The following is a 24070-nucleotide window of genomic DNA, read 5'->3' as shown; positions in this document are numbered from 1 at the left end:
TGGGAAAGGGGAATTACCTGAAACACCATTCTTACAAGAGCCAGAGCCACATATGTCCATAAGAACTCCAAAATTCAATAGAAAGCAAAGCAGTGTAAATGAACAGATTTTATTATTTATTCTTATAGAAAAAGAGGAAAAACTGAAAAAAAAAAGATTGAAAGACTGATTTCATTGTAAACCAGTACAAACAGATTCAAAAACTGCTGTACTTGGATCAAGGGTGTATCTAAACCATAGTCAACCCAACAGTTTAATTTTCAAAACTTGGCTTTTAACATTGGAGGCATGAGATCAAGCCAAGATACACTGCCAATAAAAGGCTGGAGCTCAAAGCCAGTGTTGAATTACAGAGCCCAGAAGGTTTACGGAAGTGTTTAGTGAAAATTGTTTGCAAATGGGTTTAGAAAAAATTTCTCCCTCCTGCTGGCTGTTTCAGGATTTGACCCTCTCAGACTTACTGAAGAATTCTCTTCCCATCAACCTGGCAGGGATACATAGGATTTACATGTGGGCAGGCAGGATGCTTAGTGCCTAAACCCATGTCCTCAGATTAAGCTAGAGAATGTTTCTGGAAGATATGGTTAAGTCCATGCAAGTATTCTCCAGCCAAAGGGACCACTGGGCCCTATCCAAGTACAGCTAGATTAAATAGAAAGCCCCCTGATAAACAAAAATGAGGTTGCATGATCTAATGGTCCCTTCTGAACTGAAATATTCTACCAAGACGGGAGTATTTAGGACTTTTTTTCCCATTTATCAGATGCATTGTTGATTGGAATAGTTCTACAAGGCATAGGAATAAACTATGAACACAGAATTTTGCCCTGAGCAACAAAGATTTGTATTTGATTTCACAACTTTGTTTTGTACCTGATATCCATTAAAAAAAAAAAATCACGGGGCCTGCAGGAATTGTGCTAATCAATGGACAGTAAATTTCTACTTTTAAAAAGCTTTGTTGTCTCTGTACCCAGTGCAGTCATCCCATACATCAGGACTTGCACAGAAATGCATTTGACAGTACCTCTGCTCTAGAAGAGCCATGGAATGAGGTTGCTATTGTTAAATGCAGAACCCCAGCTCTTTTTAGGGCAGATAAGAATAGAGATACACAGCAAGATAAGCAGCTCTTAGGGGTCACAGGGAAACATATTTTCATCTCACTGAGATACACTGATTTCTATTCCTTTGGTCAGTAGTTCAGGAAGGTGCCTTTTAGTAAAATTAAATATGTTTGGCTTGTAAAAGCATCTACAGATTCCTGATTACTTCCCTCTGGTTTCTAGTGAGTTTTTTGTTCTGTTTCGTGGTTGTTCTGTTGTTTTGGTTGTGTGGGGGTTTTTTACCTGGAATTTTGTTTTTGAGATTTTTCCCTCTCTTTATACTTACTGAGCTCATGTATTTAATTTAAACTTGGAGAAATACACTAAAAACCCAACCTGCTCCTGCCCTCTAATGAAAGCCCTAAGTTTGGTGCTGTGTCTAACATTCATAAGAGCCCATTCACTGTGCTGTGAAGATAGAGACCTTATTAACCATGGGTGAGGTAGCTTCTGCCAAGAGTCCTTAGGGAATCTCTCAGAAGTGCTGACATAGCTCAGATCAAGGGTTCTCTATGAGAATTTTTTAAAATAACTCCGGGGATACTCTGAAATATTCAGCTGGTTGAGGAGGTACTATTGTTTACTGCTTATTTCTCTGTATTTGTTCTGCTAGGACTGTTAAGCACCCATTTGTTTCTCAATATAAATTCCCTAGGATCCAAATTAATAGAGTAGGACATTGCTGTCCTACTCTAATAGCAATAATGCAATAGGATTTCTAAGTTTCTCCAGTTAAAGCATGGCTGGTCCCAGACATGCAAAATTCATTCTTACTTGTGTCCTTGTATATCCTATAGGGAGATGTGTTTCCAGCACTCTGCCAGTGTGAATTACCAGTCTGATCTGATTCCTTCCTCATTTTTTCGTGAAATTCTCCACTTGGCACCAAATGAGCAAGGAGTGTCTAAGTTACCAATATTTGTACTTCTTAAGACAGACAAAGTGCTATCTAGGCTGGTAGCACTGAACAATCAGCCTGGCATCTGTCATCAGCCACCTCTGCATTACTTTGAGGGATGGAAACCACTGAACATTTTGTTTCATTCTTAGCCAGGTGTGCAAAACAGGGTCTGTAAACTCTGTGTTTTTCACCCAAGGTGTCACCAAAGTATCTTGGGTTTTTCACACTGACCACAATCTAAAGGGTCCTCCTAGAAACTCAAGTGAGAGTTTGGAGGGATGAGAGGTGAGCACTAGAGCTGCAGACTTCTGCTGCAATCCAAGAAAAGTCATATGACTATTAAATCTCACTAAAAGTCACAAAAACTTCACCCTCCTCTGACCCTGGACAGGATGAAAAATACATCAGAGAGGTCTTGTGCACAAGCAACAGTAGCAGGCTTTGAAAGGCAAACATCACCTGGAGCCACAAAGCTGAAAAACATCCTGATGATCACTGCGTGATGGCACCGGTCTCACCACATCCTTCGCCTTGCCTGTGTGACACTCAGATCACTTCGGTAGCAGGCTCAGCCTCCTTCTCCAGGAAACCAGTCCTCACTGAAAAGAAAATCCCAAGTCAAGAACACTCTTGAAAGTGAGTAATCAATGCTGAGCTGTGCCGGGCAATCTCTTAAGCTGAAACCTTTCAGTCTAACAAAGAGTAAATGAGACTGTCCCAACAACACTCCATCTGTTTAAAGCCAGCTGTGCACCTAAGTACTTTCCTAAATAATGGATCTTAAGGAGACTGATAATGGTTGAAAGAGCCACACACTGATCACAAGCATGTTCTGCTAACACAGCATTTATTCTCTCCTCGAGTAAAGGAATGCTTGTTATTAAATGAAGGTTATGTTTAAACTTCAGCAATGGGCTGGCTGAGCAGCTACTGCTGTTTTACACTGGAAAACACATTCCATGCTTACCTGCAGTTCTGTTCTCTCTAATTGATTCTTTCCTAAAGGTATTTCCCACTACTCCACCTCCTTCCTTTGCTCTGATTAACAATTGTAGCATGATCTCATCAGCCCTCGACAAGTATTGATGGGCCTCAGTATCATGAGGCTAATAAAGTGTGTTACCCAGTATTTTCTGGTGACACATAAAAACTCCCTTATGAAAGACACAGGAGACAGAATATGATATAAATGCTTTTCTAGTAACAGCAGAGTACTGTGGGCTGTGCAGTGCTGGGTATGAGCACATTTTTAATAGAGCTCTATGTGGCAGCACTGCCCAATCACATGATGGGGAGAGGCAGGGGTGAGGGTAATAGGGACCCCACTTTGATGCAGCCAGGACAGAGGAGATGAGGTCAGGCAGAACCCAGAGAGCTTTGTGCAAAAGCAAAACCCCCAGGCACCCTCCCTGAGTGCTGCCCCAGCACCTGAGCAAAGCCTCTGAGGAGAGCAGACCTCTATGATGTTGTGTGCACTACCTCCTCTTGTGTTCCTGTTTTCTTTCTTGTGTTGCCCTTTTTATCCACATTGCTCTATTAATTAAATAACATCATTAGAGCACGGAATTAAACATTTGCTCTGCAAGACCATTCCTTCAAAAAGGGTGGAAACAAAAATGACCGGTTTTGCTCCTCCTCCTATTTACAATTACTCCCTGAGCATCTGTCAAACATTAAACAATAAGGGTAAAAAAGGCCAAATTATTTTCCTCTCTCTGCCATGACACAAGTGTCAAGCCCAACAAAGCCACATGACATGAGCACTACTTTGTCAGTTCAAGGCCAAAGCCAAGCCTTATTCTCACCTCTCTCCTCACCTGCTGACCACTCTGGACTCTCAGCTGCACTGGGGCTGGTGGATGCTGGGGAAGCATCCACCATGGGAAAGGGTGATGAGACAGCCCTCCCAAAGACTGGGTGAGTACCTGGCATCTCTACATATACCCTGTTTGCTCCAGCCTCCCAGGGGCACTGTGCTTGGCAGTGGTGTACTCATGGAGTTCTGAGGGAAACTGGGCTGAGCCACTCTCCCCACACTCCCAGTTCAGGATGAGCCTCACGGACACACTTTGCAAGTAACTCCCAGACTCAACTTTCCCCTGTCTTCATTTGCCAGTGAAATGATGGCTTCTTATTTTTAAAAAAGTGTAGATCCTGAAATTCTCATTATTGAGCGTAAGGCAGAGGAGTGTCACAAGGTTAGCAAATCTGGGGCTTGCCAGGGCCATTCTTTTAATGGAAGAAAAGAGAAAGAAAAAAATCCAGCAAGTGGTACAGCAACAAAGAAAATCCCTTTTTGATCTATCAAGCCTCTTTCTCCAGCGTCTGTGAATGCCTCACCTCCTGCACAGTCTCTGAATATAAACTTTGCCCAGCACACTCAGGGTAATCTTTTCACATCATAAAACTTATAATCCTCTTAAAGTGGTTTCGTAGGGTTTGAGGTATGATGCACTTATCAAATAACTGAAACAAATAAATCAGCTTATTTAGGCTATGGTCAGTGTGTGTGTAGCTCTGTGTGCGCAGGGAGGAAGCCAGTGCCATACCAGCATTTGTATACATTAGCAACAAAGCTGTCTGTGACAAGCTGTCCTCTGCACAACTAAATATTTAGTTGCATATCATAAGTAACTTCTTAAGTGATTAAAGAGAGAGGGTGCTCTCCGTCCGTGCTGGCGCGGGGCGAGCAGCCGGCAGGCGCGGCTTTGCGGAGGGAGGCAGGGAGGGAGGAGGGAGCGAGGCTGCCCGGGCACACCCGCGCTCCCTCCCCGCAGGTTCGCCACGTGGGGACAGCCCCGGCTCCGGCCAGGGGGGCACGGCCTCAGACGCGCTCTTCTGTCACCCTTCTCTGCCCAGAAACTGGCTCTAAACAGGCTCCAAGCTGATTTCTTGCATATTTGTACAGGGTTCAAGTTTTCAAATATTTCTTGCTAGGTTTTATTGGTGTTAGGGCAAGGTTTATTTTTAACGTGCCTGTATTTATGGATTCCTATGCTTGCATATTTCTTGCATGTGCAAAATTGAATTAATAAAACTATTTCATGTTGAAGAAATATAGAATAGATGTGTCCTGTTTGATAGAAAGACATTGTGGAAAAGATATTTGCAAATTCAAAACCTATTCCTTTGTACAATTTAACTTCAATCAACAAGCTAGAAAAGCCACCCTAAATTTGCTCCCAGTATGTTTTCCGATGTGTACAATAAATGCTTTCTTCAGATGTCTCAAGCACCATCACAGCAGCCCTCACTTAAAATGTTGTCGTTGTTGGAATATAGACACATGCTTAACAGAATATCTTTAATTTGCTATTTCAGCTAGGGAGAAAGAGAAGAAAGCCAGCCTGTTGTAGGGACAAGGGCTGAGTTTTTCTGTGTGGGGATCTCTCCTCTTCCTGCTGCATCCTGTCCATTCTCTGCTCCTCATCCCTAGAAGATATTCCAGCTTCTACTTACTCTAAAGAGGAATACTCCAGAGGCAATTTAAACTATTTTTAGGATTTTGGATGCCTCTTCTGTTTCAGTATGTGCCATGTGCAAGAAAAGGGCATACCACGATCAGGCCATTATCCCATGGGGATGAAGTTTTGGGTCTGATGGTGACAATATCCTGCATCCCTCAGGATATGGGAGCGCCTGATGTGTCCAACACATTTTATCTTGTCTCCCAGCTGCTCCTTGCTGTCCCATCCCTCCCTCAGGTGCCTTGGCCACAAAGGATGCTCCAGCTCTGCCAGAGCTGTCCTGGGTGTCTGGGCAAGAGATGCTGCAGGGTTTGGGAGTAGCTCTCATGGGGAGAGCAGTGGCCCAGCCCTCCCTATTTCTTGTAGAGATGTTTGTTTATAATCAGATGCTGAAAATACAAGACAGTTTTAGCTACCAAAAAAACCTACAAGAGTTTGCTGTGCTGTTGATGACATAGAGAATTTTTAAGACCTTGTTTCCACAAAACACTTCTCAGAGATTTTGTTACTTGCATCTGGGAGAGCGGCACAAGGACAGAAGCATCAACATCCTCTTTTCTAGTACATGTTGGGTTAATAGGAAAATTAAAGCTCAAGTAAATATTCACCAGAAAGTAATTTCAGTGTGTCATGAAAATAATCTACATTTATAAGTTATCTAAAGTAAAGTGAGCCATATTAGCCTCCAGCAGCTCTGAAACCATTATGAATTATTGAATAAGTAATCTTTTTTTTTATAGTTATTGACATAATAAATATATTTGCTTGAAAACATCTGGAGCTGCATAGGCATAGAAGTATTTATGAGCCCGTGCTCTTTACAGCACTGTTTTATAGGGTACTGTCAGCTGTGGAGGGGAAACAGGAGGAAGAAGGTTTTGCCTCTGATGTTCTTGTCAGCAGATACAGTGTTTCAGTCAGCCTCATCTCTGCAGGTCATCATCTCCATGGACCAGGAAATAAATAAAAATATCTAGGTGAAAATGGTGTAACTTGATTTCCATTTTTTTTTTTTTGATGATTCTTTAGTGTCTGACAAATAGACCTGCAGTCCTCCCATACTGCTAGAGTAACAAAGAGCAGCTTAGTTAACATTAATTTAGTAACAGAGAGAGCTTAAATTAACATTAATTTGGTAACAGAGAGCGAGCTTTAAATTGCCACCAGATCATTTCTGGAGGAAATGAAAAAATTATAGAGTTTCAGGCCCAATTGCACTCTGTCAAAGTGATGGGAGATGTGTCAGGCAGAGTTTAAAATCTTTGCATGCAGCAGAGAGGAGCAGTGGCTGCAGTCTCATCAGAAGCTGCCACTGCCAAAGACACTTTGCCAAGGGTTGGGTGGGACCTACTGTTCCACAGAACACAGAATCTTCTCAGCTGAGGGAGATCTGCTGGGACAACACTGAGATGCAAAGCAAAAGGTGCTGTGTTGGGAATTGTGGTGTGCCAGAGCGTGCCCACGCACCGTGGGAGGTGCAGCAGTCCTGGTGGCATGGCCAAACCCTGTCCTGGAACCTCATGGCTGCTTGGGCACCCCTGGGGCCAAGCACTGGCATCTTCTGGAACACTCCAGAAGATGCCAGTGCTTGGCCCCAGGGGTGGGAAAAATCTCTTTCTGCAGTAATAGCTGCATTATATTTTTTGTGGGAAAAATCTCTTTCTGCAGTAATAGCTGCATTATATTTTTTGCCTGTCTCCTTTAGGCAGTAAAAGTATCATCAGTGGCTCTTAAATTTCCTGAAGTAAAAAAATTAGCAATTACTAGCCATGAAATCACAGAAGTGCTTGCTCCTGTGAGAGGTAAAAAAACCCAAAAAACAAACAAAACAGCAAACCATTTTAAAGAGCTCTTGTCCCTGGAATGCAAGGCCAGACAAAGATTTAACCTCCTTTTTAAAAATTTAAGTCTGGTAGAACATCATGTGAAACCTCTGACACTCACAACAAATCAGTCTTTATTCAAATGTGAAAATTTAGGCATAAATTGCTGACTGCTTAGCTCTCAAAACAATGTAACGTTACAAGAAATGTGATATTTTGAAGAGAAACAGGAAAAAATTTATCAAAGTTTTTGTTATTATTGCATTATCCTCCCGCTTGATCTACTAGCTATAGATACTTGGTGTCTGCTTAAGTGCTTTCCATTCTTCCCATAAGCAAATTCTGGTTGAAGACTATATATCATTTTACTCTTGATCACTGCTAGTCTCAGTACCTCATTACAGCAGACCACTTTTTGAAACTGAGCTATAGCCCAGATAAATGATTGTATAAAGTTTTAAATAAACATACAACATTTATGTTATGTTGTTTCTCAGGGATGATTTATAGTCATTTTCTTCATCCAGTCCTGAGCTCTGGACATAAAAGACACTGAGCTCTCTGCTGTTTATCCAAGCTAAATCCTCTGTTTGTTCTGCATAAGCGTTCTTGATTCTATAATATATTGCAGGCTTTAGCTTCAGGTTTATTCCCTCTGGGATGGTGGAATTAGATACATTAACTGACAAAGATAAGGTAGGGACATTGTAGCTTAATAGCCATTAAAATAGATACTGGGATAATAAAAATGGAGTTAGAAAAGGGAGTTGAGGTTGTGATATTTTAAAAATATGTATTGATAAGACTTACATGAATAAATGCAAGATTTGAGAAATCCCTGTAGAAAACCCCCAAATGATGGTTGAATTTGGTTTAGTTGGGGTTCTTTTCATAAGAAGAGAATTAGAAATGGAAGATATTGTGAACCAGATTCCAGGTTGCCTCCTGTGTCCCCAAAGAGATTTTTTTTCTTATTAAAATGACTTTATGTATTCTTGTTGCTGAGCCATTGAAGTACTGCTCTGTGCTACAGAAGAAAAATCAAGAAAGCACCATGAGATAAAGCAAGTCTCTCTGCCTTAAAAAAAAACCCCACAACCAGCCTGTGTGGATTCTTATTATAATGTTCCTTCTTTTATCAGCATATTTAAACACATATACACACACATATATATATATATAGACCTTTGTTCAAACCACATAGGGTAGTCCATTTCCTTTATACTGATATTCCTCATTACAGTCCTTGCTCCTCTGTTAAAAAAGCAGACAACACTAAATGCCTACTTTCTCCTCTTGTGAGCATAGAAAAAATTTTGAGCTAAGCCCACTAAAAGTTGCTTTGTATTTTGTCTCTGTTTTAATTCTTACATTTTTGTATAAAAAAGGGCTAGCATTTAAAGACCTAATGCCTAAAACAGCGGGAAGATTTTAAGAATTATAGTATTTAATGTGACATACTCTAAATCATCTCTTAGCACAGTATAAAAGTTAGCTAAGGTTTTAAAAGCCCTAGATGGACTTTCACTTTTTTCTAGGTCAGGATTAACTTGTGTATAAGTAACAGAGTAGGTGCTTTCACTGCCAAAAATTATCTAACTTAAAGTTTGAATCTTGTAGCACAAACAGCAGTCCTGCCTGTACTCATACAAGCTTGTTATTTTGTGGTACACAAGTTAGTTTGCTGTCTGTGCTCTGTAAAAAATTGCATTCCATAAAGCATGAAAAGGCTTTTTATCTGAAACTTGTGTGGAAAAATAAGCAGCAATCAAATTAAACACATGGGCAGGCTTTTCTATCTTCGTTGTTATTGTTGTTTTATTCTACAAGCATTTATTTTAGTTAAGATATTATACTTTTAGAGTTGTGAGACACTTCCAGGAATAATGGTGCAGATGATGTGAATGACTTACTCAATGAGCAGAAAAGGAAAGGAGAAGGAAGGAAAAAATAAAACTCATGAAAACCTTCCAATCTTTGTGAAAGATTGCCTGAGTAAGCATAAAAATTATCTTTAAAAGCAAACAAACTTATTTTATGCATATTTTATGCAAGGTTTCTTGATCAAATACAATAATAAAGTAGCACATAATTTCTCTGCAGGTTTAATTATCAAACTTTTCTATTATTCACTATAAAGAAACATTTCAATTAACTTGTTTGCAAGTGAAATCTGCTATTCTTATCATCATGATTACATTTGATAAGAGGAAAAGGAGAGAGAAAAAAAAATGTGTGTGCGTAAAAGTCCACTCTGGCAAAGAAGTGGGAATCTCTTGCCATAGTGGGCAAGGCTAAGGTTTTGTGAGCTGCAGTAAAAGTATCTTTTCCATGTGATGGAAAATCCAGTGATGCAAAGTCACCTCCTCCTCCCACTGTGGCCCAATCTGTGGCCCAGCGTCCCCTGAGTTTTTGTACTGAGCTCCAGATTAGAATAGAGAGTTTGTGACCATCTCATGGGCACAGTCATGTTTGGCGTGTGGGCAGTGGGCTGCTGGTTTCACAGCATTTGAGAATTACTTAGATAGGAGTTGGCCTCCCCCACCTTCAAGATTAATTTCCCGAAGTATATGTCACATTTGTTAGGATAATAGGGATTTGCTTTCATTAGTATTTCAATACTAAGAAGTCATTAAATGATTTTCCTATAAAAGTTTTCACTAAAATCCTTGCAATTACTTATTTACTCAATAGATGGGATATGGCAAAAATGCTTGACCTTTTCTTTATCAAATAGCTGTTACAACCAAGCATTAACTAGCTATTCATCAAAGTATCAGTATAATGAGGAATCACCTTCATCTTACCAAGAGAGAAACAAAGTAGTACTACCCCATAGCAGTAAAAAAATCTTGTTTGGGGCAGACCCAAAACTTAAAAAAAAAATTTGTCCCTTCTCCTGCTCTCATAAAATATGTTTATTTAATTAATTTCTTAATAAAAAGATTACCCTAACCTTTCATGGAAGGCTGCAGCCTTAGGCTCCCTTAACTTCCCTAGAAGTATTGAAGTAATTTTTGCTTTTTTCTAAAGGCTTCGGATGAATTGCTAATTAGCAAGAAGAATGAAAGAATGTACTGGCTTATCTACTATAAAAGAGCAAAGTAAATAGCTCATACTAATTCACTGAAGAAGCATCTCAGTAGAAGCCAGTAGCTATCCCTTTAAGGGCATTAAGACAACTGCAAACAACACAAATAGCTGGAGTTTAAAGCAGTTTGTGAACCACTTACACAGAAAAGCTCTTCCCACATTATTCTCATTTTGCTGATAGGAAGTGAAAGCCTAGAGCCCTGTTTAAGATCACTCAACACCCCTATAAGCAAGACGGGCAGAGAAACCACAGACTTGGCGTCCAACCCCTCAGCCTACCAGTGGGATCACCTTCATAAGCAACTCAGGAGAGATTTTGCTATGTTGCACAAAGTACTGCAACACAAGCTATTGGGCAGGATGGCAAACCATTACTAGTCCCTTACACAGTGTTTGAGAGATAATGGCTTTTAAGATGCCTTCCTGCTAAGCCTACCTATTTCTAATTAGGCAGTTACAAGCTGACTTCATTGATAATGATATAGATAAATTAAATGGGATCAGTAGCATAAAAATCTGTATCCTCAGATAAAACTTCAGGGCTATTTTGATGATTTACTGTATACATGCAGCAAGACAATAGACAGTGAGCCAAAAAAAAAAAAAGCCACATGTTCTGCAAGATGTGTTAGTATGGGACAGGAGGTAAAACTCACTTAAGAGACACTAAATCATATTGCTGAGGTGCGCAACTTTTTCCACAAATAGCAGTACCTTCATAGAGAGATGTACCTACAAATTCCCTAGGGTACTGGTGTGTTCTTGCTTCTGATATTCTATGTTAGGAGATTTTTTCTTCCTTTTACTTTGGGTTATTAGCTCCATTTATTCAGTCCAATTTTTTATTACCAGAGAGTCAGGACAAACCAGTATGTTAGAGTACTTAAACCATTACATCCACATTCAGGAAAACTGCAGTAAAAACCATTATTGCTATGGAAACATCAAAAATGTTATCTAGACTGAGCATGCCGTATACCTGGACTGAAGGGCTCCTGGAGCAGGCAGGTTCTGCAGTTTGCCCCAAATACACGTGGGTATTCATGGCACCATACCCACAGTCCTGGCTCTGACAGAATACTAAACTGTGTTATTAATTCAGATGAGAAGCATCGTGTCCACTTCATAACTGTCATGAATGGGATACAACTTTGGCTGTGTCCACGCCTAAATTTAAAGCAAATAGCAGCTCATGGTGCTTTCCACCCCTGATCTGGATGACCTATTGTATTACAGTATTAATCTTGTTGTTAAAAATAGCCTTTTCAGGCAAACATACTGATGGTTTGGTGTCTATATAATGAACATCTCTTAACATGAGATCAATAAAATTATTTTCTCTACCTCCAGATCAGAAAACCAAACCAAAGAAACACCCTCACTTATGCTATCAAGCGAATACCACAAATGTTGGAGATTTACCATTACCTCTTAAACTTAAATTTTACAAAAAAATGTATTAGCATGATTACCTGCTCCTCAAACCCTGGTGATTTAGTTTTGCTGCTCTATTTACATTTACCTTTGTAAACCAAATTTTATGATATTCACAGTACATAACAAATTTCAAATTATAACAGCTTTTTTCACAGTACATTTAAAGCTATGAGCAATGTACAGTAACTGCTGAAAGAGTATTAGGCTGGGTACTGTTCTCCTAGACTCCATCTGCTGCAGTAAACCCACTCTAATGTTTGATGCCATGTTATTTTGTCAATGCAGTTATATGTCAATAACGGCATTAAAACCTTTTGCTCAAACACTCAGTGACACTACACTTCCATAACTATCTACTCATTACATGTGTTGTCAGAACAAAACTTTTTGTAGTAATACATAAATTTTTAAAATGCTGTCAAACTACCACAAGTTTTACACTTGGAAAAAGGAGTACTGGACTACAAAGCAAGAGACATCACTTTTCCAGCAGCATTATTAATGGGGACTATTTTAGTCTTCAGTGATGGGGAACGACAGGCTGTAGCATTTTTTCAAGTTCAGAATAGAAAATAACCATACTTGCAAGAATTCAATTACTCTGCATTAAAGCTGCCATGGGGTTACTGTACATTTATATATCAGAAAGTCAGTAAATTATTTTTCTATAAATTAATCTCTCAAAGATGATTTTTTTTCCCCTTTCTGTTCTGAATGCCAAACTCCTGACTGCTTCTCCACTACAGGGACTTCATATCTGGATAGCCGACATCTGTAAAAACATTTCTAATGAAAACACTACTAATACAACCCCCTGGAGAAACAAATGAAATGAGATCTAAGCATGCAGCCGCCTTTCTACAGCTCTGTCTTTAACAATAGTGAGGCTAGTGCTTCCCATCCAAGCCTTGACACAGGTCACGATCATTTAGGCACAGTAGTAGCAAAATAAATAATTGTGTAAATATGCAATAACCGGTATAAATACTCCAGTAGCACTTAGAAGATATGATAAAGCCCTTCTGTTTTTAGCCGTGCATTAAGGTTTATCTCAGTGGATGGAAGGGAGAAGCATTTAAACTGCAATGGAGAATTGCAGATTGAATACTTAAAGGTCAGTGCCAGATATAACAATGCTTCTTTTCCATAACAGCAATTCAGAAAGTATATTAGTGTTAGAAGTGTTGGATCACTGCTGAAATATTATAGAAACAGTGCTTAGAGATTCACTCCAAAATAAAAAAATACTATAAAGATCAGTAATGTAACTATACACTTAAATAATTCAGATTCAAAGCAAAACTGCACTATTTCTAAATAATTGGACATTTTTTTCACAGATATATGTATAAGCATGCCACTGCTTTAATATGCAAATAAGAATTTAGACCAAATTTTTCTGTGAAACAATCTAACAATTATCAGGGGAAAAAGGTCTATTTGTTTGTAAGATTTCCCAACTTAGCAAATGCTCCATATCAATCAAACACTAGATCCAGGTTTCCAGCCCTACATTTAAACCTGTAGTAAGTAATTCGAGGCAACAGCAAGTCCTCACCACTGGAAGAAAAATTACCACAAAAAGACACAGGGAGACGTGTGGAGACGCATCTGCCTGAAGATCATAATGAAAAAACAACAGTGCTTCTAAATGCCCTAATTTCAAAATGGACCAGTGCTTTTGCTAGACTAGACTGTACAAGTACAGGTGATAATCAAAGTTTCCTTATGCAAGGTGAACTGCAAGTTCTGGGCCCAAATCCTAAGGCAGATGAAGCTGGAACTGACACCCCTGCCATCTGGGTTCACAGAAACATATCAGCAAGGGTACTTGGTTTGAAATAATGCCATCAGCTTCCCTGGTGAAACCTGAGTGCAATAAAATCAACAGCACTTTGCCAGAATTCTAGGAGGGTCTAGCAGTTGGTCCTCTTCCCACCACATTTTCTCTGGGCTATGGAACCAAGACTGAACCTGTAAACACAAGTCTCACTTCCAACAGCCTTTATTTATTGGGTAAATTAAAATGGGCTTCTTATTCCATGCATCTGTTTGAAATGGCATGACTCATGCAATGAAGAGAGATTAAGATACAAATTTTGAGACATTTCTGATTAAAAAAGTGGTATTTGGTCTTTCCACTGAGTAACTCTAAGCTCTAAAATGGCTTAGAGGTAATAAAAAGGCACATGGAACTCAACATAATTTTCTTTGAGAGACAGTAATATTGAGCTCGTGTCTGCTATACATATCTACTACAAACATATATTTTGCTTCTGGACTAGTTCAGACTGAAGCAGAGACAAATTGTGCTGGAAAAAATGAAATTAAAACATGCAGCTTTGATTATCCATAATTTCCTCATTCTAATACAAACAATGAACACTAAGAGTAATGATTATAAAACAAAATATATTCTATGTAAGTTGTTTTAATAATCACAAAATTTATCCTTTGCACCTTGTAAGCTGTGATCTTTCAAGTGGCTAAATGGACCCAAAATAGCTTAAATGATGAAGTTTATAAACGTTTTTAAAAACAAGCATTCCATGTTTCATTTTACTCAGTACTTTGATTTGCAAGAAAGAAGACCCAAGTTGCTTTTTAAAACATACAGCAACATGATTGTAATTTTTTTACATGCCACAGAAGAGAGTCAATTAAAAAATTAATTATTAAAAAAACCAAAAAGTGACAATTAACTTTCATTAACAAGTTTATTATTTTATAGATTCAAGCACTAAAGACTGTCATATGACTGGAAATAGTAAACAAAATTTGCTCAAATTCATAGTTAAAAAATCAACACAAAGTCCTTAATATTTTCATTTTATTTTATTTTCATTTTATTTCATAAAATAATACACCTGAAAAGTCATAAAATACCACTTCAAAAAGGAACCAGTAATGAAAATTTAGTCAACACTGTCTTTGCAATATTTAAGTCTCAGGCACCCTCCAGTGTCTAGAGAAGAAACTACACAAGTGAGCAAGCATTTGAAGAAAAAAAGCCATGAACAAGTTTTCCTGTCAAGATAGAAGCCAACTGCATCATTTATAATAATTGCATATAACCCTGCATCAGTGATACCACACTGCACAATGTAAAAACTATTGTGAAATTGCATTTCATGGATTTCTATGGGACTTAAGAGGGTGGTATTTTCTTTGCTAGTGGAGAGGCATCTCCAAGCACACTACTTAGAAAAATACATTTACAACAGCATTTCTTATGAAGTCTGGTATTGATAAGTATTCAAGTATTCCTCATGGAATATGATCTCAATGTTTATACAGCTTGTTTATAACTTTTCTAAGGAGTCTAAATGAATAGTTTATTTAGCAGGACCTACACTCATAGTAAGGAGGAGGACAAACAATGCACGGAGAGCTAAAGCCAGACACAAATACTCCTCCTCCCACTTTATAATTAATGCCACACAAAACAGGAAGGTCGCATGTATACAAGCCTCTCCATGAAAGTTCACTGATTTTATGCAAAAAACCTAAACCACTATTTTTTCCATTGGTATCTTTGTTCATTCTAAAAGTAATAAATCATAAGATGATTTTTGTACTTGACATTCAAATTGAAACAGTTGTGACTACAGGACAGAGAAGAATGCTTATTGAATGGACAGTGTTGTAAGTTACTGTTACTAGGTAGATCCACACAAACCTAACAGAAATGGAATGAAAACTGGAAAACAAAAGTTTTTCAATTGTGATTATGGACAAACTAACATTAATTATGGATTTCTCCTTTGCACGCTGTTTGTACTTCCACAACAAAACAAAAACTTTACATACAATTTAAGTGGTAATGAGTTAACATGTTTTGAAACACATATTAAGTAACTTGGAAGTGGTTACATCCTGATAAAAGAAAACATCTTAGAGAAGATCTTGTTTTATGTTTGTGTTCAGAATTATGGCTTCAGGTATCTTTCCTCATTAGGGATTGATATAAGAATGCATGTATATTTCTGAATAAGGTCTTTACCCTCCTGGGTGTAGCCTTACCAGGACATGTGCAAAACTGCTAGGGCAACCCTGGGCAATCAGGCTCGTTAATGACTGATTCGGCTTCAGTGTCATAAGGTTTGATTTTTCCCGCTCACACTCAAAATCTTGTCTCTTATTTATTACATAACTTAGTTATGTTAGCTGCAGTCAGAGAAGCAAAAGTTTATTATTTGTCATTTAGTAAATTACTAACACTGGGTCAGTGCTTTAGTTCAGTTCAGAATTAAGAATTTCGTCAGAGAAAACAGCTGATGTCATTTTGCCCTAGTATAGCTGAAGAGATATTTTTAAAAACTGAATGAAATCATAACAACATTGACTAAAAACCTCTTGTAATCAATATTAAAAATATTACAAATAAACCTAGTAAGGGTGATCCAAAAAGAGGTAGGAAACATTTAAGAAGAGGGTACACAAGATAAATATATTTACACACACACAATTATATATATACACATATGAGTATAAAAACATTAACAAACAGTCATTGCCCCCATAAAACTTACAACTGTGCTTAACTTGACATGTTGCAAGTATTTACATTGACTTCAAAGAGAGCTGACCATAATGTGCAAAACAAAGCATGATGTTACATATTTCCCAAAGTACTATAGGCTTATAAAAGTCATTCTATTCAGATTTTGGCTCTTTCTAAAACTTTTTGCATGCTTTTAAATAGTGATGTTCCTTTTTGCAATAGCTTCTCTGATTTGACGATCAAGTTCACTTACAATATGGTCTTCATGATTATAGACTCCTGTTCTCAGCAGGGTATCCCTCTCCTCTATCAGACGAGAGAGGTAATCATCTGTATTCTCATTTATTTTTCTACAATGAAGACTATCCAGTCTACCAGAAGAATTATCTCTGGCATCCTGCAATTTCTTTCTCTCCTCTTCTTGTTGTTTTAGCCTGATATAGATAAAATAGAAATAATTAGAGAATATTAATCCTCACTTTGATTATCTTTGTATTTAGTCTTTAGTTTATCTACTGAACTACAAAGTAAAATAAAGAAATCTGTGAAAGTAAAAAAATTATTCTGTCTCTGGGAAAAATAACTACAACTGAAAAGAAATGTAATACTGAAAAATTAACAAAACCTTCCGTATGTGCATATGTAACTATACTTGCTATCAAGGCTTTTCATTTATTTTCTGCTTGGTAATGTAATCTGTACTCAAATTAAAAGGGTTCAACATACAAAACTAGTGCAGACAGCTTTTGGAGGACAACATTAGAGAAATTTAAAATTTTAATGTATTCAAAATCAGAATAAAATATGACTTGTTCTTTTCTTAACACAGCAGCTATGCTTAGAACTTATGATTTAAAATAGACAAAAAGCTTGGTGCTGTACATCTGTGGCCTTAACAAAAAATAAACCACATGGTGTTAAACATTGATTTTTCTACACTGCTGTACTGTTGCATTTTACAAATATGCAGTCTTTACCTAAGGGACACTAAATCGTGTTCTTTCACTGAACTGACAGCAAATTATAATCTTGATTTAACTGAATCTTCTCCTGTTTTGAGACTCACAGCAAAAAAATAGAAGGAATGGCAACAGCTGGGGAGGAATCTTATAAATACTTTTTATACCTGTTAAGTTCATTTCTGATATCCTCCAGCTCTTGTTGGTCTGTTTTCTCCAGCTTTTTTTCTTCTGCTGCCAAATAGCGCAACCTCATGTGCTCGAGCTCTTGTTGCTGCTTTTTAAGGTGAGCCATTGCATTTTCTTGTTCACGCTGTATGGGAAAGGGTGAAGACATAACTCAGTTGACTACATGATTACGCGTAAAAGTGCTAATTATAGCAACAGAACAGAACTTTAGGAATGAAGTCATGACAATTACATCTCCAGGAGTTTTAGAAATGTAGGAGTTAACACAATGTCTTAGCTAGCGATATCTATAATGCAGTAAGACCACTGACTATCATCATCACAGTAAACCTGTCCAGGTTGGATCAACTGCAGCCTAGAGATTTCTTCCCATTAACAAAACAGCAAAATTATTAACAAATCCTCTTACTAACTCTAGCTTAAGTTGGTAGACATAAAACTTACACTTCTGGAACTGCTCAAGCTACTGAGATTTATTCCTTCACTATATGGTATATGAAATTTTTTTTAGAAAATAAAATCTAAATAGCTACAGGAAACTTCCATCATCAGCCCCATAATGACTAGTATCAAAGCTTTAAGAACTGCTTTTCGAAATTACAACTTATGGTTAAAAAATAAGCCTTGGCAAGGTGCCCTTTTGCAATTGTATAGTACTATGTAAAGTGTTAGGTAACTTACTTTGTGGTTTTAATGAAATCAGTCTATCCATTCTAAAAGTTTGCTTGGCTCTAATTTTTAAGCTCTATACAGATACTAAAAAAACAAAGGCTTGAATCCACTTCATGACATTAAGGTGGTTTAGAAAACATGGTCCTCTCTTCACTTATTTTTCTCCCTGTCATTTTCCATATGACCTTGTGCACTAACTGTGTAGTCAGTCTTACACCCAGAGTAAGGCAGAAGAACTCAGGCAGTTACAAAATAAGACAGGAGTTACACAAATATCCTGGATCTAGGCATATTGTGAAGTGCAAGTTTATCTTTGAAATTCTGACATTGCTTTCATCTGGAGTGTTTGATTATTAATACAATCCATATTATATTTCTTATGCAGGTTAAAAAAGGTAATTTCTTTGCTTGATATGTGTAAGCATATTATTTACACAGTCAACCTCATATTATTTGAAAGATTTTAATAAGGTAGTTTCCTGAATTCCAGCTGCCAGCATTTTAAACGCTCCCTGCTGATGATCAATAGTGAGCGAGAAGATCTGAATTTCAAAAGGAATTGGTACTAAAAAAGGCTTCAACTGTTAATGTGAATAGACAACACAACAGAGAAGTACTCAACAAGAAATCAACCCTAAAGAATTTAAAAACTTTGTTTTTATACTAAAAATACTAAATATAGACCAGCCAGCCAAATTAAATGTTAAAACTTCAGTGAGACAGGTTATAAATCATGAAGAACATCTTGCTAAAGAGATACATACTAATAAAAAACCAGAAGCAGGAATCCTGCCAGAGTCTGCAGCTGATAGATGACTGAAGCATAGAAAAAGCATTCAGTGAAGATAAGGCCATAGTCCTTCCTTCTCCATCAAGAATTCATTGCAGAAGGATATTCCCATGTGAGAGAGACCCTTTTTTATGTGGGAAAGGGTTGAAGAATGCTGTAATAAAACCTATTCTGCCTTGGGCTGAGAATAATCCACAAATACATACAGTATATGTATGCATTTGTAGATTAAACAAGGTACTTGAAACAGGTTACTACAGACTGCTGGTATTTAGAATTTTCAAGAGTTATAAGGAAATCCAAACAAAAAGTTGTGACACTGACTGGAGGTTAGTCTTAATCCATCACCAACATTGGTGTTTACACCACAGGAATAACTATTTTTCCATTTTTTATTTTATTCTTTATTTAAATAGAGGCCTTAGAAATACCCAGAAAGTACCAGCAGAACTTAACTTCCATAGTGGCCAAACTGGTTGAAACCATAACTAAACCCAAACCTAACAGGTCATAGGGGTACACCAGGAAGAATTAATCTAGCTTTTATAGAAAAGTCACTCTTCCCACCAGTCTTAAAAAACCCAACCAAACACCACACTAAAGAAACCTCCTACCAAACACACAACTAAGCAGTCACAGCAAAAAGCCCTCTCAGCTGACTCAGGATTTAGAACACCAGAAAAAGGACAGCAATTGATCATCTCCACAACAGCAAAAAGGTCAAAGTGGAATTCCACAAGAATCTACCCTTCAACATATTCATTAATGAAGAAATCACTATGGAAGTTTGCTTCTGTTACAATGTAATTCAGCAGAGAAAAAGTGGATGTGTAAAGAGTGGGATAGTACGGAGATAAAAATGAAAAGGAAACAGTTTGAAAAGGAAACAGATAAATAAAGAATACATTCACTTATGTCCATTAAGTACAATAGCCGGAATGCACCTGCTGGCTCAGAATGTACTTAACTGACTGAGGGCTGCTGGAGGCTATTCAGATATCCAAGCTGCATTTCTAGATCTTGTGCACCTACTGCTGGCCTCTGTATGGACCAGACTGATATTTCACATAATATCAACTAGTTGGGTCTTTCTCAATGAAGAGTATGGCTGAAACTCAAAACTAGGTATGTTTCAAACGAGAGACATAATTCAAGTTATTAAAAGAATGGAAGTTAATCACTTAAGCAATATACTTGAGCACACAAGGAGCTTTTTGACCACAGAAAGTTTTGAAAGAAGATAGATATTTATGCTTGAAAAAAAACCAACCCCTACATATAAAGCAGTACTGTTGAAGTATTTGAAGCAAGAGGCACAGAGTGGGTATTACTCCAAGTCTGTAAAATTGATGTATCTCAATAATTCTGTGAGAAAATTAATTTTGAAGGTACTTTGTGCAAAAATTGACCAAAAACTAAATACTAGAAAACTGATGCAAAAAAGAGTAGCACTTGTTACTAGGACAGCAATGCTTTCATTTAAACACAAACGATCACATAGCTGTGACTACACTGAGTAGAAGCCTTCTAATCCAGTCCTTCAGTTTGTGAAATATATTACTCTGATCTATGAGGGAAAATTTTGAAAGTTCTCTTCCACCTGCACTGCAGAAGAAAAGCATAACTGAAGCAGCCTGTGGGACCACAGGTTTCATGACATACTGATGCGTTACTATTTGATGCAGGGAAGTTCAATGATCCATACATTTCTGCTGCCCAGCAACATGCTCACAACAGCAACCTGAGAGCAAAAAAGGCATTTTAGACTAGCTTAAAGAAGTGGTATATAGACGAAGTACATATTCTTAATGTTAATAGACCAATGTCTATTTTAAATTGTATCTATCAGACCACAAAGAGGACACACTACTCCCAATGCTTTCATATTCATCAGATCATTATTTAATATATTGGTCCTTTATGCCCTCACTGAATGAATTCATTGAGAACTGTAACTTTTAAATAAGTATCTTTAATAATGTTTAATTAAACCAAGAAAGAGACAACAGAGAATGATGAAGAAGCCAAGGAGAGAGGAAAGAAAAGCGAGCCTTTTCTGCAGAATCCTTTGTTCAGTTCCTGTTCCTTTTGATATTTTTCTCTGGAGAAAAATTCTATCAATGCTAGGGATAATGGTCCTAGATTTCTAGGGAAGCAAGATTAAATATAGTGCGTACTAAATTCTTGTTTACTCAATGAAGGAGAGAAACACCTTTATCAGTACATTTTGTCTCCAAGCTAATGTTGGGTAGGAATTCCTTTCAGATAAATGTGATTTGGTATCTAATTTGATTACTAATAAAATTATGATGTAAACATGGCAAATATTTGGCACTTATTTGGGGTGTAAAGGGAAGAAGTCCAGATTAATTGAAGTCACTGAAACTCAAGAATTTTAGAGGTGTGCCATGTTATGGCCCTGAATAGCAACATTTAAGCAAAATCATATTAAATTAAAAAAATAAAAATCAACATTTGCTGAAGCAAGATTTTCCTACCATTCAGTTCATGACAGTCCAGCTTGGAAAACAGACACTAAAACAAGTGAGAAGGGATTCTTTCATGATTGATCTTGTGTGTAATTTACATTACACACTTCATATTCTGTGCTTTTCGAATGTCTTTCCCAACATTAGTCTTTGACTCCTTTAAAAAGTCTGTCATAACAGTTTGTAGGGTGCATAACAGAAAACTTGTTCTATGTATACCATTCATAGCAGAGCACAAGAAGCCCATTTCCTAATAATCCATCAATACAAGAAGATGGCAAAGGATTTACAACAGTTTGATAAGAAGGGAGGCATGCTCACTTTAAATTAATTTATATACAATTTTGTTATGATCTGTTCAGGGGCCATAAAAAGACTGTATTTTGTTATAGTGAGAGAGAAGGAAGGATTTTTTCCTCATATCAGTGATGAAACTGATGTCACTTTATCAGACACTCAGGTATTAAATCCACTTTTTCCATGACAATGTAAAAATCCACTGAGCAACAAGCACTCTTCTTTTTTTAAATAGGGAAGGAACAGAGCTCTACTGTATAGCAGGACTTGAAATGAAGCAGAATTTATTGTGAGATGTTTCAAAGCAAAAATTCAATTAATAGAACACTTCTGCACATTTACTTTATGCATAAAATTAAGTCCAACATTTCTAAACCCCTTTGCTGAAACAACAATCTTCATTTTATTCTGTGTATACTGAAAAATTGAGTTATAGGTGAATACTTGGTATTCTTCAAGTGTACTTCAGTGCACACAAATGCATACATGCTGCATGCTGAAAACTCTCAGTCAAGACTTTCTGGCTAACTTTCCAAACTTTACTCCTATAATATATCCTAAAATAAGGAATATTTCAGATTTATTCCCAACTGCTTATTCTATACAGTCAGGCTATTTCAAATATCAATAAGAAGTACTACTACTTTTGTTCCTAACCTTTTGTATTTTTAAATCGTACCTAAGGGAACACTCCAGAATCATCAGCTGCTGGACTAAAGGCAACTTTGTGAACAGAATATAAAACCCACCAGAAACTCAGAACACTGGGAAATATATTATACTTGCACCATCACCCAATCATCAGCTACTATCCCACAGTAAGGCAGCAAGAGATTAATCAAGAATATCATATGTAAGAACATCAAGAATTATCTCTGCAATATGTATTAGTTGGTGCAGACACCTTCTCCTGCGCTACTTTCTTACACTTCTAATCCTCCTACTCCTCTTGCTCCTTTTCCTTCAGCCCCTCACTCACCTCCTGAAATTATACTCATCGACAATATTCCTTATTAATTTCACATTTTTCCATTTTCCTCCACAAACAAAATAAATCCATACCAAACAAGTCTGCATTCTAGTTATCAGATAACATATTTCAAGATTTTACTAATTTTCTTCACCAGTTTTCATCTCTAATGTAGTGCTTGAGGAATGCAATACTGTTTTAGAAGCTTGTATGGTGGAAATCTCAATCACATTTTGAAACTTATGATACTACAGAAATATCAGCATTTAACAAAAATTAACTGATAATAAAAAAAACCATCAAAATTTGAATTATAATCAGATCATTAAAGAACCCCCGTATGCCACCAGGTGCTTTAGTTAAGAGGCTCTTCAATCAAGGAAGCACAATCTTTATTTTGCCATAGCTGCCTATAAATCCAAAAGGGAGATGTAAACATACATACACTAGACTAAACAATGGCTAAATAGCAGCCACTATTCACTCTCCCACTCATACATACCATGCAAGTCTGTGGGAAAAACTTACGATTGAAGCTAAGGAACTCAAGTAAAGTTTTCTGAAAATAACCCAGAGCTGACAAGTCAGTAGGAGGGCCTGGATGGTTTCAAGACACAGTTTTTAACCAAGATTTAGACTTTCAACTGTGGGGTTTTTTTGTGTGCGAGTGTGTGCCTTTTTATTTTTTTAACAAAGATTTACATCCTATCCTTGGCTAAATTACTTATAAATTAATCAAATTAATTACTGAGTGGATAAGCAGGATACTGGACAAGACAGAATGAATTGTCAGCCAGCTAATATGGTCTATGCTGTTTTAAACAAATACCTCAGTGCTGGTTCTAACAGGTCTGTAGGACACAAACACATTAGAAAACTTATAAAAATACTTCTTCCAGAACAGTGGATGCATGCACATTTTGAGATTTTGGCTATTTAGAGTAAATCTAACTGAGATAATCAACTTCTGAAAATGACATTTCTGCCAATTTTGATTCTTGTCTTGATAAAATGTTTCTTACCTGTTTCAGACAGGTAGTAAATTTGATATCTAAGTTCTGTGTAAACATGGATGCAATTTCATGTAAATAGTGATGATTCCTCTGAGAAATAATGTTCACATAAAAAAAAATAGGAAATCTCATTTGTGTAGTACTTAGGTCATCCAATCACCAAACATTGAAAGAGTTTTTGAAATCTCCAGAAATGTTAACATTTACCTGGGTGCACAGATTATGTAGTTAATTTGATGACATTTTTGTCTCCCTAAAAGTTGAACAGGGCTATAACAATTGAAACATTAATACAGACTTCTACTGAGTAAAAGAGAAAAGAAAAGTAAGCTGGGTAAAGTCTATTGTCACTCAATTTTA

General features: G+C 37.2%; 1 protein-coding gene across 3 annotated transcripts in view; it reads right to left on the bottom strand.

The window, feature by feature from the left end:
- Window positions 1-14525: 14525 nt before the first annotated feature.
- Window positions 14526-24070, bottom strand: part of CEP120 (centrosomal protein 120) — a 37559-nt gene continuing 28014 nt past the window's right edge. For 2 of the 3 annotated variants that reach the window (XM_036403240.2, XM_036403241.2), the window contains exons 20-21: window positions 17458-17603; window positions 14526-16765 (exon numbers count right to left, since the gene is read on the bottom strand). In XM_036403240.2, coding sequence (XP_036259133.1) covers window positions 16525-16765; window positions 17458-17603 — 387 coding nt within the window. In that variant the 3' untranslated portion in view covers window positions 14526-16524. The remainder of the gene's footprint in view (window positions 16766-17457; window positions 17604-24070) is intronic. The other variant, XM_036403242.2, reaches the window with a different exon arrangement.

The sequence above is a fragment of the Molothrus ater genome, chromosome Z (genome assembly GCF_012460135.2).
Source record: "Molothrus ater isolate BHLD 08-10-18 breed brown headed cowbird chromosome Z, BPBGC_Mater_1.1, whole genome shotgun sequence".
NCBI lineage: Eukaryota > Metazoa > Chordata > Aves > Passeriformes > Icteridae > Molothrus > Molothrus ater.
Note: the sequence above shows the minus strand (reverse complement) of the source record. Positions and strands in the feature narration are given on the sequence as shown.